The following is an 18285-nucleotide window of genomic DNA, read 5'->3' on the forward strand; positions in this document are numbered from 1 at the left end:
TTTGTGTAGTATTAAAGATTATGAACAGCCACTTGAAAACATTATTCTTTTTCACAACTACACTATTTGCATAAGACCAGATTTCTCTAGATACTTCAACCAAAATAACAATGCAACAGATTAAATGCAGAAACAGTATGAGATTTCAAATTTCTTTTATGAAGGTAGATACTAGAACTTTGCAAAAAAAAAAAACAACCAAAACTCTTGAGTCTCTAAATAAAAATACATTACTTATGTTAACATGCAATCAGCTTATTATTGCTATTCCAATGAATAAATAAGCATTTAAAATACTTCTCAGTTTTAATTTTTTAATACAGCCAATAGTAATTAAGACGACCTACATAATAAGCAAAAACTCTTTGGGGCCTGCAGTAATTTTTATGAATGTAAAGGAGTCCTATGACCTAAGAGATATAGAATCATTGTAATTGATCATCACTAAGGAAGTACAATTATTGTAAATGTTGCCTAGAATCAGAGCAAAGGAAACAAAATGAAACAAGATTAAAGTTTTAGAATCCTTCAGTTGGTCAGAATGCAACTGAACTTGCTTTCATTCACCAACGCAGTAAGTTTGTAGTTTTATCTACAATTCTACCAAGTCATTTAAGTGTTAATCCAGGATATTTATCAACATAATTTTTATGACAATAAAAACTTAAGAATTTTAAAACTAAAGTTAAGCCTGTATCTTTCCATCTCAGGGCAGTTCATAGTCCTTCACGGTTTCTAAGACGTACGGATTTTCAGATGGTATTTTTGACCAATTTATATTCACGAATATACTTTCTCCTTTGTGACTTCTTGCATGGCCAAGTAAAGCGGTTAGTTGAGACTTTGGAAATTTGTCAATAAAAAGCTATCCAGAAACTCCTAGAATATAACTCCATGAGAGCAAAGGCTTTAAGGAATTCAATATCCCTAGCTCTAAAATGTCTAGTTGTATACCTGAATATTCTGCATTTTACGTAAATTATTCCTCAAAAAAAAATATTTCTATAAAAGTGTCTGGCACAAAAAATGGGAAATAAACTGGAGGACTGAATCTAGCCATATGGGTCATCTCTAAGACAAAAATGTCTGACTGCAAATATTGTGTTTGTCAATGTCAACCCTAGTATGTGTACCTAGTTCTTCTTGATGTGTGATGAATTATGGGATTACGGTAGAACAGTGTCCTAAAAAGGCTACTAATCATGAATAACCATCCAAATTGCGTAAAACTAAAAAAAGTGGCCTATCATCTCTTGGTCCTGAAATCTAGAATTTGGGTTGATTTTAATAAATAAAGAGGTGGGGGAGAAAAACAGTCTTATGTTTTTGAAAAATATTTATTTAAAAATAAGATTTCTAAAAATACAGTACATAATACATTTCAAGAGAAGTAAAAATTCCACAATTTAAATTAAAAACAATCTGCAAAGAAAAACAAATATTACAGGAATAAAAACTAAATCACTGAAATAAATTAAAAAAAAAAACCCACAAAACATTGTTCTTAAGGTAGATACATGGTTTTCCATTTTAAGAACCAGTGTAGATCTTTCACTTAAACAAGCGTATCTCAGATACATGGCTTCCTCTCTCTTTTCAGTCTGGTCTCAGCTCTCAGCTATTATTTTCCCTATTACCATTAGCACTAGAAATGTTAGTGAAGATCTTCTTTAAATGCTCTTGAGGGACCAGACAAGGTAAAACAGACAATGCAGCCAAACAGCACTCAGATTTAAACATATGCACTGAATGAAAAAACGCCTGACGCATTCGAAAACAGGATCTTTATGGCACTTGGAACACCCCACTATTAAAAGACTTTTATTTTAAGGATAGAACATTAGACACAGTTTGAGATGGACACAAAATTTTAGGAGCCCCAAAATGTCACAGATTTTGCCCATTCAACTTGCCAGTCAGAGTTTTAAAAAGACTGCTTCGGGGACACACGGCTCATACAAGCGTGGTTATCTGTGCTCAGGCCTCCGAACGGCTATCGTGCACCCCCTGTGTTAGACTCGCAACTTACTGGTCTCGGATTGTGAAGGAATTTCTTCCTATCGGGTCATCGTAGTTGTTTCGTTCTGCCTACACTAAAGAAGAACTTCTTTTTAATGTTCATCTCTGGAGGACAACAAATAGTGGTGAACTATCCACTACCAATAACTTGAACAAGCAACTGCATTCACCCACAGTACTTTAAATAATAAACAAGCCAAATAACTCAAAACCGATACTGCAGCAACAGAACCTGGGAAATATATTGTTGACAATTAGAGACACAATGTTGCTTCTTCCCATTTTGATTACAAGTAAATTGCCCTGTTACCTCTAATGGCATGTACATCCGTATTTCTATATATAATTCAAATGATCCTATGTCATATTCCATTTAAGTTTCAGACTTGACTCTTTTTTTCCATTCAGAAATCACTGCAAAACCATATACTGTATCTACATTCAAGGAGAAACTTGATTTCGGTTGACTGAAAATAATGTAAAACATTCTCAAATGTGATTGTCAACTTTTCCAATACACGAACAGTTATCTTCTTGCCAGAAATTTTAACCACTTCAGTTGCAGTTTTAAGGACACTAAATAAGTATTTTGAAAATTTATGGAAAAAGAAAAAACAGGGAACCGGCAGAGTGTACCCCGACAGCCGTACTACATTTGGACAATTGCAAGTATTTCTAAAGGGCATTTCCCCCCATTTTTTGGTAAAATGAATCACTAAGCAGAAGTAGTTCTGAAAATAATCTTACTCTAAGTTTCATGTAAAGTGAGTAGCAATATCCAGACACCTTTTGTGGGTGTGTGTGTGTGTTGGTGAAGTTCAATTTTCTATGATCGTTTTGCTTAAATCAAGGTACATTTGCATTTCCTCTTGGGGAGCGCGTGTGCGCGTGTGTGTGTGGTGTGTGTGTATAGATATATATATTTTTTAAAGGTGTTCTTTAATTGTATTTTTATTTGGAAAATAATCCCCCCACACCCATACATAGACAGATGCAGAATTCTTCATTTATAATCAGAATGAGCCCGTTACAACTTTTCATTTTAGCATTTTGTTTCAGCATTCACTAAAAGGGCTCAATAGGATGTATAGCTCATTTATAGAAATAAAAGGAGTTCTTATTATTTTTCATTTATTCCTGCAGAAATAAAATACAATCTTGTGAAAAGTGTTCAATTATCTTTTGTAACCTCAACCTATTAAACTACCTTTTAAAGTAGCCAATCTATATTAAAATACAGACTGAAAAACCATACTAATATGCCTAAAAAAAAAAAAAAAAAGTCCAAAGGAGAGACATTTAAAACCAATTAAACTGAGGCAGAAGTGTGCAAAAACTCAAATGTGTTCATCAGAATTGTTCTTAGGGACATTATTTAGAAGGATGAGAGAAGCAAAGTCCCAGTCAACCAAAAAAAAAAACAAACAAAAAACCTAAATAAATAATTCTTTGGTACAGGAATTAAAAATGTCACTCAATGCTAAAGTGAGTAGCACCAGTATGTTTTAGTTGTTGAGGCTGTAAAACACTAACTTCAGGCACCAGTAGGTTGAAAGATCACCCAGTGCACACTGGCAAGAACACAGAGCTGGCGATATGCGGACAACCTTTCCCTTTAGTTAACAGCCTATGCAATGAAACCCTGTACGAAGTCAAACAGGCAAGCGAAGCCACAAAAAGAAGCATAACTTTTGTTGTTGCTGTTTTGTCCATACCTTTGCTCATATATAAAGCTATCGATACCAAAAAGATCCAGGTGTCGAACAACTGTGGCAAGTGCTACATTACATGTTACAGATGTTCACAATACCAATAGATATAGTGACCTTGGAGGGACCAAAATAGCCCAAATTTTAAAGTGAAAATCACCTTTTATACACAAATTGCTAATTTTCCCTCTAGTGGCAAATTTACTATAATATTTTGTATCCTTTATTTGCAATAGGTGGCTTGTAAAAAAAAGGTCCCAATTTTTCCAATCAAACTTTCAATAACCTATTCATTTCCCAAGTCTCCATTAAATAGCCGTAGCTTTCACATTATTCGTAACACATCAGGTTAGCATACGCTACATAATTATAATGTTTAAAATTTAAAATACTTTTTCAAAGGCATCTGGCCAACTCATGAGAATCAGCAATATAAATAACTCTAACTAAATGCTCCCATGCATTAACAACTCTTACATTAAAATGATTATCAACAAGAGATAAGGCTAAAATGACTACAGCTGGGGATTTCCTGATGTCACAGAGACTATCTCCTGTCAACCCTGTTGCTGAGATGCTGCTTATACATGTCCCGTCTAGCCTTCTTCCCATCTTCGAAAGTTTCCCTAATATCTTTATCCAATTTTGGCTACTCACTGCTCATTTGTATCTGCCCTCTATGGTGGATGAGGGAAAAGGACATATAATAGTAAAAATATATATAGTGAGAATGGAAAATACTGGTAATATCAACACCTTAAGAACCATAAATGCCACTGTTATTTCTGTTGCAAATTAGCACTAGCAGGAAGTATTACAACATCTGAAGAACAGACAAAAATGCAGTAAATTTCGTTGTTAAAAACTGCACAATGATGATGAAAGGAGACATCAGAGAAAACACTTTCCTGAAATTAAACCATCATTATCTCAAAGGCAGCGGAAATGCTAAATACTGACTGATATATAAAACAACAACACGGGTTCAAAATACTTTAAACAAGTTGCTTCTATTACTTTCTCACATTCTACCGCAGAATATTCTAGAATTCAATTGAAAATGGCTAAATTCAGAGCACAGTGCAATTGTTGATTTATAGATAAAATCTGAGGATGATTCTTAGAGTAGAAGGTAACAAATGACATTAAATAATACACTCGTTCAGCTGTTAATTATATGGCTAATAACACTAGCAAATAGAACATACTAAATGTGCATGACTACATCTGCCAATACATACATTTTCAAAAGCAAGAACAGGTTGGGTAAAAAAAAGCTAAACCTTGTATCTATTAGTAAACTATCTGATGTTTGTACATATAAGCTTTCCCAAATAAATTCTAGGTATATCTACTTACATTTGAGGTGATGTCAAAAATTTGTTTAATGAAGCAGCACTCGTTTAGTAAACTTGAGCTAGATAATCTATTCATACATGAAGCACGAGGGAAGTAGTTAGAGACTAGAGAAAAGTCCAGAGAGAGACTAGCAGCTCTGTTAACATTAATGCCATTGTACACCAGGGCCGGACACACCGCGATTTTACAGCAACACACGCGAGAACACACGAACTGCCCTGTGATCTAATACATAGGAAACCGTGTGGTCATACTCTAAATGACTTCACACTTCCCAGTCGGAAGTGTCCTCCTAACCTAAGTCTTTCTGATTAGCATTCAGAAATAATACACCCTTTTGAGCGAATCACACCTTCAACTTTTATGGAAGTGACTTAAAAGTGTGACAATGAATAGCTATAATTAGCCAGCATCCGCAGAGAAAAATACCTCCAAGCATCGGCAAAAAGTCACTGCTGTTCAGTCCGACAGAAGTTTTAACTTAGTTGTCATATGGAGCATTATGTCTGATTATGCTCCGTACTTCCATTACTATTAAAAGTAAACTATGCTTTCTTCTGTTAAAAGAGGTTAGAACGTTAACTAAAATTTTAAATATGGTTACCTCTTACATGAAGTACTTTTAATACAATTCTTAAGCAAAACAGTATTTTTCTTATAATGGAACACCAGTTAACTTTGTATTTTTAAACTAGAAGTCTTGGTTACAAAGTACCAAAAGCTCTTTAAACTGAGGCTTGCTGTCTGGGGGATTCTGAACTCAGTCCATTTTTGCCTACAATCTTGGGCCCATAAGCGTTTTTGTTTACAGAAGAGAACAACAACAAATATAACTGGTAACTCAGAATATCTGGCTAAAAATCTTTCACTTCCAGAGCCCAATTAAGAATTGCTGATGCAAAGCATCCTTTAACATATATTTTGCTTAAAACAAAATGGAATGTTTATAAGGAAATACTTCATCCAAGAAATAGATTATATCAGTAATTTCACTGCTTGTAATTATTTTCTAATAAGGCTCAACATTAGTCATTTTCACAGTTATCCAAAACCCATAATATGATGACTACTAAAGTTATAGCTATAATTCTGAATGGGAGTTATAAGAGTATAACTTATACTCTTAAAAAGAATGAAGTATAGAAAGAATTATTAATCTATTATTCTATGAATACAATAAAATCAGTAAAAAAAATCATTCTGAAACTGAGACTAAAAAATCTAAATGTATTTTTTTAGATATTCATTAAAACACATTAGATACTTGCTTGCCAATGTAACTACAGGAAGTTTCTGTGTTTTGTAATGAATTGGTAATTTTAGGTAATGGCCTTCCTAATTCTAAGCACTTAATTCGCCGAAATAAGGTTTAAAATATTATTCATGAAATGGTTTACATTTGTTTACCCTGATCTGATATAAATTTCTAATGGATAGTAAAAAAGTATAATAAAATACACAGATGAAGCAAAGCAGTTATCATATTTGTATGATCCAGACACTGCCATCATAAACGGGAATGCACTGGTTTTCATAAACTCTTACGTTTTTGTACTTAACACTTCCCCTAAGTTTGCACCTCTGGCATGCTCAGAATTAGGCCATACAAATAATGAACTGTGGGGCAATAAATCTCTAGAACCAGTATAATTACATTAGTTAGCCAAAAGAGGGCGCAGAGAGAACACAACTAGACTCCATGCGTCCCAGGAAACTGCCGGTTGGCTTCTTTCAAGTCATCGCTCGAGAATTGTAAACACAGTTAGGTGTGCTGACTTGAGCACACTGAAAATTACAGCAAAAGTGTATACAGATAGGCTTTAATATAGATTCTTATATAGATTGATACGTAGCATTTCTGCCATTCAAACAAAATAAATATATGCCTTGCCTAGTGTATCAGTTTGTACCCCAATGACTGTGAGCAATCAGGTAGAGGGAACAGGACAGGGAGGTTAAAGAGAAAAGAGGGAGGAAAATGTGCCCAGAAGTGGTAAATCTAAGAAAAACAAAAACCCTCAGGGCGGGGAAAGGACCATCTCTGGCTCCCATTACCGAGACAGAGATCGGCAATGGGGATCTCCCAGGTATATACCTTTCAAGGCAGCTACTGCTACTACGTGAAGCGTAAATACGTCCATAAAGCTCTTTAGCGGGTCTACAGTTGGCTATGTTTTTTCTCAAGGTTCTCATTTGACAGAAATGTACACAGCATGAGGCATCTGACTGATATATATCTACATATCTACACGTGACTTCCCTTTAACAGTTCTGTCAACAGACCAAATGTGGTCACTATGTTAGCTTGCACAAAACCCAACCCAGGTGCCGGACACAAACAAACATACCAATTTTGTGGTTCACTAAGCTCTATAAATATACTCCTCATATTACATTTACTATGCATCTTATCAGCACCAATAAATATTTTCATCTGCCACTTCCAAATTTTTAAATAATAAAGCACTGTAGTCAGAACATGAAAGACATGGTATTTGTATCTCTGAGAACAGCTTATTCAGTTATTTTAGAAGATATTTACAATTCCTGAAAGAACTAACTACAGTAGAGTTCACTGGCTGACAATGGAAATCTTCTGTTTCATGATTTCTCAGGTTTGACTCCTTCCTCTCAACACTAACTAAAAGGAAAATACTGGTATGTTCCAAGAACAGCGGACCCCTTTAATCTTCTCTTCAAGGGAAAGACTGTGAGGACATAAATTGTTGACAAGGATATATGGATTTTGCAGTATTCTAATGGAAAAAAGTGTAAAAGCTGAATTTTTCTCAAAGCATGCTAAAATGTCTTTTCACACAAATCTTCTATGCTCTCCAAGAGACCATCACCATTAGCAATTTAAATTTGTAGAAGCTAATCATGTAGATCATTACGTTTTCTTATTTTAAGGTCATTTCCTAACATTAGGTACTAAGTACAAAAGGTCTCTCAATCCAAACTTATAGTTGGCCAATTGCAATTTGGGTGATTACAGGTACACAAAAATTAACTTACTTTTACTAGCAACTTCCTATAACGAAGACTTCATTCTTAGTTGGCCAATATCTATTACATACAAACCTTGAGTGTGTCATTTTAGATCTACTAGTAGGTAAGTAAAAGTAAAAAGTATATATTTGTTTTTCAAAAGCACAATATTCCTCTTTATACTGTACATTATATATTATCTAGTTATACTAGCACTTTAAAAACATACGCATTGTAATATAACCGTACTAGAAAAGGTGTCTGTGGAATTATTGCAAATTCTCTACCCTTTTTGCTCATCAAAATCTTAGGGTAAAATAGAATATACATGCCCGCTCGGTCAAAAATTTCACCTTGGAGTAATTATTTGAACAACAACCAACAATTACATCAGTATAGGGAAAAGAAATGGAAAAGTTAATATGGAAAAAAAATTAATCTTGCCTTGAAAACAAGGTAGGTAGTTGGTGTTTTATTTTAGTGGCGCTTTTATTTTGCTTTTGGTGAAGAGAAAAACAGAAAACATTAGAAAGCTACTTCTAAGAAAACACTGCCCTTTTTCTGTTGTTGTTTTATTGTTCGATTCTATGCTGCATTAAAAAAAAAATCCTGCAGCATATAAAAAAGGCAGTATTATTTAAATTATTATGCATTTGAAAAAGAAAATTTGCATATACTATAAGGTGTATCAACTTTTATAAACCTGAAGAATTAAATTCAGATTTGGTTAGTACTGTTTGAGAGTGAAAAATTTAAATAAACATCTGAAATTTCCCATAAATTAAAATCGGCAACATTGTCAGTACTAAAAAAAAAGAAAAAAAATTATGTACAATTATTTTATCTCAATCACTGCCTTTTGGGTTTAATAACAAAAGCATTTCAAGAGATCCCCGTGGAAAGCTAATTTGAAAGTAAACATGCTTTAAAACTTAAATATAGATCTTGTATTAGTCCCACAACAGGATTCAAGATCACTATTAAAATAAAGCCTGGGGCACATTATGACGCCTAAGATTGGTGGGTGGATTTTAATTGACTTGAAGACTGTCATAGTTCTATTATCAGAAAACCTGTAACGCATTTCCAGCATGGAGGACCCATCTGTGCCCACCATCCATCTGTTTAGACGTGATTGGCAAAGTGGTAGGGAACTCGCAGTGGTTGCCTCTGCCTGAAAGGAATAAACCACAGGATCTTCCAACGAGTGCCAAAAACTTCTGAGAAGGTCTGCTGCCATGGCTTTCGGGGCCTCGATCTACAGAAGACAGCATTATTAGTGAAAGACAGCACTCCCATGGTGCACTTCAGTCAGCTAAAACAATGCAGGTTGGCTGGGGATCCATTACTGGACTCTGATGAATTGTGTCCCAGCATCACAAATACAGCTTTTCTTTCATTATGGCACGCAGCTGAGTTTTAACTCTGGATAGCAGATATTGTATCTGTGTCGTCAATCAACCTAGGGGAACTTTTGAAGCAGAGGAGAATCTCAGGATTAACAGAGCGTGTGTCAACGACACAGTAGCAAATCTCTTTTGATGTACTTTCGGGACAAATAATTTAACTTACTTTAGTGAGACAAGGAACAAGAACGACCAGTACTTATTCTGTTGGGAAACTCTCATGGCTTGAAGACCCCTACTGTAAGACTGGATTATGCTTGTCTAGCTCAGGCCTTAGACAAGGCACCGAGAAAGAGCCATCATTATGTTATCTTTCCATCACATGCACACATTTTTCAAATGTGGCCAGCTGTTTCCATTTTTAAATAAGAGCACTACAGATTTCATTTTTATACTTACATTTCTTCACAACAGTTTGACATCTTTTCAATAGATGTTGTATCCTATTAAAAATTAAAGAAAAATTATACTCAGATGTAACAAGGTTATCAAGACTCCATTCTGTATCTACTTTATGATGCTTTTCATCATATTCAGAGACTATCCCGAAGACTTCAACAGTTTACATATGGGTACTAAGAATTTTAAATTAACTGCATACATTGCTGAAATTCCCTTGACAAAAACAGAACGAACATTACATTGTGCCAAAAAAATGTATTCAGTTACAAAACCTCACAAAAATTGTAGGAGTCTCACTTCATTAAAATATAACCTATTACATTTGCTTTCTTTGATAATTCTTTTAAAAGTCTACGATCTATTTTTAATTCAACTGCCAGGGAATATGCGCTACAAAATAAATACCAAAGTGACAAATGAAAGGCACTTAATAAACAGAAAGCTGCCAAGAGCCAGAGTGCTACTGGGTCTGGATTTCTATAAACAAACACAAATTCAACAAGGCAATCTATGCATTTGCCATATTACGGCATCTATTACCTTGAAAGGTAAAGCGAAACTATTTCTTTTTTTCAACAGAAAAACCAGTATCTTCCTAATAATACAATTTCTCATTCTATGTTTTCCATAAAGCTCTAATATTACAAATATGTATTACATATTATCTAATATTGCAAATATGTAAGCAAAGGAAGTCAACAAAGAGAAGAGAGCTTCTAGACATGCTGGTTCCATTCATATATACAGAAATCCTATCACTAGACTGAGAAACTGCGATAAATAATAGCCAAATGCTCAGAACACAAATTACACGATCTTCTTTCAAATATAATGTTTCAGACACATTTCAAAGTCGTACAAAAGGAAATGTGTTCTTTCAAATATGCAAAAGAGGTAGCGAACTTTCCCTCTTATCCTCTGATAGCTTGCTCACATATGGCAGGTGAACTGGACTGTTATTAAGCAGCACTATGCATGCACAATCTGGGACGGCAACTCCAATTCCAGGAACATCTAGTTGTAGAACTCTCTCCCAACGATACTGGTAAAAAAACACTTTGACTTTAAAAACCTCTTTGTAGAAGTTACATCAACATCTCACAATATTAAGTCCTTAACGTATGAACCGTTGAAGAACTACGGTTGGCCCACATACGAGAAAGTGAACCTATTTTTTTTTTTAGATGACAGAGTAACCAATAGCAGTGTTCCGTTTCCATATTTCCCAGGGATTTGTGACAAGATGGTAGATTAGCCACATATTCCATATTCATCAGTTTTCCTATCATGCTTTGAAATTCATGGTATCCAATGACAAGCCTATTTATAACTAACTTTTCTCAGTTCTGTTGCATAATTTCCTCAAAATAATGTTTTACTTTGTGACAACACAGTCTGCAAATATATGAGAACCTTGATCACGGGCTTAGAGGAAGGCTGGGCCTCCGCTTCCACATCTGTAGAGAACGTGAAGGCGGTCATTCTAACGGTTTCCTGGCACGGATGGGTGACGGGATGCCCCAAAAGACTGAAGGCAACTTGTGCAAAAATGCAAAGGAAACGACCGGACAGAAATCTGTCAGGGTTCTTAGGACAGGTAAATAAACGGATGCAAAGGGATAATACTTAAAAACCATTTCGAGAGAGGGAAGGCAATTACAAAGTCAGACTACCATAGCTAGTATTGTATGAAATTTTTTACTATGCATAAATTTACAATTTGATTAAGACTCCGAGGAACTTATTTGTGGCGATAAAAGATTCATCTTCAAAGATTCTGGATTTAGACTTCATGTGGGAAAAGCTTTTATTTGCAAGTGCTTTTGACACCTTCCCAGAAACTGGTTCAAGTAAGAAGTAGAATACTACCTCTTAAGTGATCATAAACAGACGGTCATTCTATCCACGAATGTGACGTTTGCCGTGACTTTTCCAACAGGATTTGTAAGGCTAGACAAAGAAGGCCACTCTTTTCCCTCTAGAAATAGCAAATGCATAACTCTCTGAAAACCCAGCTATCGAGCATACGGTTGTAAGAAAAATGTGCAATTTGTACTTGAACAGCCAAACAGGTCACAAACATGTCACTGGCACTTCTAGAGCGTACTCAGAACAACACAAGTTATCACACCATCACATTCGTAAACACAGCAGGAACTGCAAACTTAGAGGAGCAGGCAAACTTAGAGGAGCAGAGAGGTTACTACCGGCAGGAACACTGAAGCCGTAAGTTATTTCCAAAAGTGCCAAATGAGGTTTGATATAGCTTTTAGGTTTATTTTTGAGAGCGAGCAGGCATGCACGAGTGGGGGAGGGGCAGAGAGAGAGAACCCTAAGCAGGCTCCACGCTCTCAGTGCATTTCGAGCGGGGCAAAACCTCAGCAACAGTGAGATCATGGCCTGAGCTGAAAGCAAGAGTCAGACGCTTAACTGACAGCGATCCAGATGCCCCTAATATACTTTTTGTTTTATGAAGCTGGGAAATAAAACCAACGTTTTTAGTGCATTTAAAATAGATTTTGGTGCAGACAGTTTAATTCAATATAAAAGATTCAATACCTTTAGTGACCATCAGGAAATGACCAATAAGAAAATCGCCAATGACCTGTAAGATAATCTTCAAGGAGTATAATTTATAAATTCTTAGTGCTTTATAAAACTAGCTAGCTATCCAGAAAAATTCATTCTTCAAGGAATGATAAGACACAAGTTTTTATAGTAGGTCATCTTCAATCAGGATATCTTATCTTCAGAAAAATATTTATGTCACATTGATGGTCTAATGATCAAAATATCTAAGACTCGGGGCGCCTGGGTGGCTCAGTCGGTTAAGCGGCCGACTTCGGCTCAGGTCATGATCTCGCGGTCCGTGAGTTCGAGCCCCGCGTCGGGCTCTGTGCTGACAGCTCAGAGCCTGGAGCCTGTTTCGGATTCTGTGTCTCCCTCTCTCTGACCCTCCCCCATTCATGCTGTCTCTCTCTGTCTCAAAAATAATAAATAAACGTTAAAAAAAATTAAAAAAAAATATCTAAGACTTCCAACTGTCTGCATAACTAAGAGACATATGAGAATGCTTTCCTATATTTAAAAACTGAAAGTTTATTTTCTAAAAAGGAATAAATTAGGAACAGCAGGACTTCTATGGACCTTACCTATTTCATCAACCGATCCTTTATCTTCTCCTGCTGGCTGATGTTACCCTAACGATCAGGTTCAGTCTAAGATACTAGTAAGATTATATCTGGAATAGGGCGGGGGTGGGGGGTGGGGGGGGTTCCTAACAGAAAGGGATAGGAAAGTATTTACTGTCTGTTGGAAAAATTAGTAGTAAGAGTGGAGGACAAAGAGCAAGAATTTATCACCAGACAACTAGCCCTCTCGGAACAGACAGCTTGACGATCCGATCCATTCAACTGACTCATCCTGCTTTGGGTTCATTTTCACCAAGCAATGCTGCCACGTACGTTGTTGTGCAGGACAAGGAATATGCCGAAAGTCCTCTGGCACACCTGACAATTCCACATGAGGGAACAAACAATCTGGTTTATACGACCAACGCTTTTGAGTCTGGAAGGCACAGTCGCGATCTCTGGGCCTAACTCTGGAAACATTTCCAAAATGGAGTTTCTAGACCTGCCGAACTGCCAACTCGATGAAAGTTAAGAGCATTCTATCACAAAGACGTGAAGACAGCTCAGTGTAACCTCGATGATCACCTGAACACTTTATTCTTCCTTTGGTCTGCTGCACATACCTAATTCAATGACTGTTGACTGAATCTGGAGTTAAAAACCACTCAGGAACTTTCTTCACAACGAGAGATTATATACCTGTTTTATCTATTACTACTACTACTAATTCTAAGACAGACTTTGGCTTGACTTCCTAGCACCTCTCATCAATGAACGGACAGGAGCTCAGTTAACTTCACGTCTTTCACAGCACCTAGCAGCATACGTGGTTCCAAGTGGGTACCCGATGTATGTTTCCAGCACTAAACTAACTGAACATGGACAGAAACAGCGTGATTCCTTAGTTTTTTCCTTTGGAATTCAAAGAGAGAACATTTCCCGTGAATCATAGCTCTCTCTCCTCCTGTGAAGCCAGAACTCACTATATTCTTCATTTGAAATAACCGGTACTTTAAGCATTTATCCACCAAGAGAGGACCAGCTATATCTCTCATTAGAGATCTGAAGTTCACAGAAACATTTAATCAATCACGGAACCAAAGGAGAAGGTGGTAGATCTTACATGTGTAGTCACTGAAAATTTCTTTCCAATAGGATTCCTGTACTTCATCAAGCTACTTTCTGGCTGTATAAAACCTTAGGAAAGTGACTAAAACTCAGTATCGTAATTTTCAAATAATAATTCCTTATTCATAGATTTTTGTAGGGATTAAATGAGTCGGTATATGTTAGAACCCTTAACTCCTCAATAAACAGCAGTCCTACCTTTTACTGATGTTGCCTACTATGCTGTTTTTGAGAGGGCTTAGAGATATAATCTCAATTACATCAGAATATAACTTAAAAAAACATGTTTAAGTAAAAAAAAAAAGTGGGTTTTATAACAAACAATAAAATGACTGGGCCTATTTTACACAGATAAAATCCAATGTCCACAAGGGGCTTACAATCCAGCTGAGAAAATAAGTACTATGTAACATACACCACGACTCATTTACTCATCTATCCATTTATCAAAAATCTACTAAGGACCTATTACAACACGGTCCTTAGCATCAAGGAGCTTGACAGTCTAGTGAAAGTGGTCAAGTATACAGGATAACTATACAAGAAAATACAGAGAATGCCAGAGAGAACGGTTATATGCAATAACATACTATATAAGTAAGCTCTATAACTGAATATTTGAAACAGCTGGAAACTATGTTTGCAATCAACACTCCCTGTCAACTACTCTTACATTTTTAATACAAAATTATACTTTCAAAAAGATTTTTGGTTACCAGCATAATAAGTAAGATGGGCTAATGGTAATGGGCCTCTCTGGCTGAGATTTAGGGAGTAACTAACGTATTGACAGAATGTGACAGAAGCATATGAATCATTGTGGAAAAGATCTACAAATTAACCGTAAATACAGGATTCAGTGTTTTCTCCAATTCTACAGTAATGTTTTAAATCAGATTTTAAAAAATGCATGTAGATTCAGAACATGAGAAAATAAAGTGAACGTGGAAAATTGCAAGTAAAATGAAAACTCATAAATGTTTAACTTTTTCACCAAAAAAAAAAAAAAAAAGCATTGAGTTAATCACTCAAGCAATTAGTAATGCTTTGAGAAAATTAAAATGCAGTATTCCTATGGAAGAAATTCTAGAAATAGATTTAAATAGTTTTAATTACTTTTAACGTTATCAGATATACAGGGAAGTTATGACACTGAGCAGACAGATGATGCAATATATATACATTTTTCACACAGGAACATATTATGCTAAAGAGCAATATAATTCCACACATAATAATTTTGATGCTAGCAGGCATTTTTTAAGAGAATGCTTTTTATATACCATGCAATGTGACTTAGTATGTATTTAAACTAATTCTTTGGCACAGGGGAACCCAGGTTCTAGAGTTTTCTATGTATTCCAGTTCAAAGAAATAATACTTAGCCAATATTAGTATGTAATATTAAAAAGCATAAAAGAAATGACATTTTAAATTGTAATGACTTTTCTAGGTTTTTAAAGCTACTGAGAAGATATGTCATATAATATTACAAGTAGAGGTATTCCATTAAATACACTTTGTTTTTATTAAACAAAAAATATAATTCAGAAAGGAAAACAAAATGCTATACAGAGCATCCTTTGTAGAAATGTAAGTGAGTTGGGTTCTGCATAATTAGCAATAATTTCCATATTTGCAATGCTGATTTAGAGCTGAGTAAACCAAACATAATTTGTACACAGATTGTACTGAATGCCGCTAATTCACCACTTTGATTCAGTGGGATACTTGGCAAAATTTAATTGTAAGGATTAATAATCTCAGGACACATTTCTGGATACATAGTAAAAGGCAGGTAAGCCCACTAATTGTCTGATTAAGGAGAATGCTATTTAATAGATAATCTCATTTAAACTAATTTAACATTTTGAACATAAGATACTTTTCACTGCATAAGATAACCCAGTTAAACTGAAATCACCCTGCGTTTGTGATTCTTTCTGTATTTATTTAAGGAACCATGGGTCAGTATTTGGGGTGGGGGGGGGGTGGGCGTGGGGGAGCATTTTCCCTCTTAATTTGAAAAGCTTTCCTTTAAGCTAGCTCTAGTAATTCAAGTAGAGTCCCACAAGAGTACCTACGAACAAATGCAAGAGCTCACTTTTTCTTCTTTGAGAGTTTAAAAGCTCAAAACCACGGCTAAATACATCTTCCCCGCCCTACCCTCAACCTCACCGCAACTGAGAAAAGCACTATGCTCCAGAGACGCCATCAAAAGCTTAAGCTATTATATACACTCCACGGTGCCCAGAAAACAAAAATGCTTGTATACAAAATGTAGATAAACTGTCAGAGCAGTGTCACGGTATACAATAGCTCACTGTCAGAACCTCACCAGAAGGCGCTGTACCAGCTGTTCTAGCGTTTCTTGATGAACTCTCTCCAAGCCCGGTGACTGAAAACATGACTGACACAATCACCCAGCACTGGTAGGATTGGTGCTCATCAGAACGGACATTATTCTTGGCTGTGTGCGAACTACTGCTCAATAAGAAATTCTGACAACATCAATTACATTAATAACAACATCACTATCCATTTCATTCGGAAACAGAAACAGAAAAAGGCTAACCAGGCTAAGTAAGGAATAATTAGAATAATCTGTTCCCTAAATAAAGAACGCTTCAAAGCAGATTGCTTTGAAAACGGTTTAATTTCAATATTGATTTTACTAAAAATTTACCAACTTATAAACATATGCCTACAGTTAAATCTAAAAATAATCAAAGGTAATCCCTTAAAATTGGGTTTAAGATTAGTCTATTCCACAGAAACATCTGGTTGTGTTGAGATCTTTTAACCTTGGAAATGAGATTAGAAACCCACTGTTTTTAAATTTAATTTCTAGTTATTTTATCTGGGTCACAGATAATCTGCTCTTGCTAAATCTAACATGACATCAGATTATCATTACTGTGATTATCCTGTTACCTTCTACTGTCAATAAGAAGACAGGATTTTCCCTCTTACATGGAGAGAAATGATGTATTTATTCCAAGTAAGAACAAATAATGGGAAAAAAATTACTGAAAACTGAGGTACCGCTTCCTGAAAATCTCAACCTAAACCTCAAAAAGATAGCATATGTCTTGTGTATTTGTTGTCCAACAGGCCTACGTTCAAGCTACGTAATGACAGTTCATATGACGAAATAATACTCCTACCAGTGTTTTCCCAAAATGCCTCTTGGTCTCTGGGGTGCAGGAATAGGGGAAGGAGGAAGACTTTAGCGGAAGGATTAAATTTACTGTAACTTCTCCTCCTCCTCCTCTTCTTTCTTATACTACTTGACAAATTCATCACCTTCTTTCCCATTGTGAGAGATGCACGGATTCAAATTACGACAAAAACACCCAGGTGTGACATTTCCTGTGGGTAGTCTCAAATTTTTCATAAGATGAAAACAGCAAGCATACTGTATTTTAAAAAGTAAGCATGATCTCTGTATGTTAACTTTAATTAAAATATTAGATTCTACTTTATTTAAATACTAATTATTCATTAGATTTAAAATGAATACTGAGGTTAAATGACCTTAAATAATGAAGCCTTAAAGAGCCTTAAATCAATGTGAGGAGGAGTGCATTCTGGAAACCTTAAAAAAAAAAAAAAATGTTTTTCATCCAAAAACAGTGATGCTAGAAGTTCACTATGAAAGCCCAGGTAAATGGAGTTAAAATTTACTGTAATTATTTAACGTACTGGGATTCAAGGGGAAGTACAGTGAGTGGTGAGTAAAGACTAGACTAGCAAATACAGTGTATTCTCTTAACGCTGCATTCTTTTTTGAATGTTTCACAAATGTCGAACTTCTACAGACATCAGAACTGTCCAGTACAGAGTATTCTGAGAGGGTACTATACATATACGGAAAGAAATGAAACTTTTGGAGGAAGCATTATATATAAAAACAAAACAAAACAAAACACCGTGGTTTCTACTTAGTTTTAGAAACATCACATCAGAACCAACCTCTCTAAAGACAATGTTGTTCAGTATTATAGCAAAAGAAAAAAATCATACAATTTGAAAAACATTAACATGTTGGCAATACAGAATAGAGTCAGAACAGAATTTGATATTACACATCCTTCAAACACCAACAAATTCAGTAAATAACTTTATGGCCAACTCAGAAGT

General features: G+C 35.4%; 1 protein-coding gene across 8 annotated transcripts in view; it reads right to left on the reverse strand.

The window, feature by feature from the left end:
* Positions 1–1428: 1428 nt before the first annotated feature.
* The window catches only part of ZDHHC21 (zinc finger DHHC-type palmitoyltransferase 21), a 69066-nt gene continuing 52209 nt past the window's right edge, over positions 1429–18285 (reverse strand). For 7 of the 8 annotated variants that reach the window (XM_042963396.1, XM_042963397.1, XM_007098541.3 and 4 more), the window contains 2 exons: positions 9881–9924; positions 1429–9333 (listed from right to left, as the gene is read on the reverse strand). In XM_042963396.1, the coding sequence (XP_042819330.1) occupies positions 9201–9333; positions 9881–9924 (177 nt within the window). In that variant the 3' untranslated portion in view covers positions 1429–9200. The other variant, XM_042963400.1, reaches the window with a different exon arrangement.

This window comes from Panthera tigris, chromosome D4 (genome assembly GCF_018350195.1).
Source record: "Panthera tigris isolate Pti1 chromosome D4, P.tigris_Pti1_mat1.1, whole genome shotgun sequence".
In the NCBI taxonomy this organism is placed as follows: Eukaryota; Metazoa; Chordata; class Mammalia; order Carnivora; family Felidae; genus Panthera; species Panthera tigris.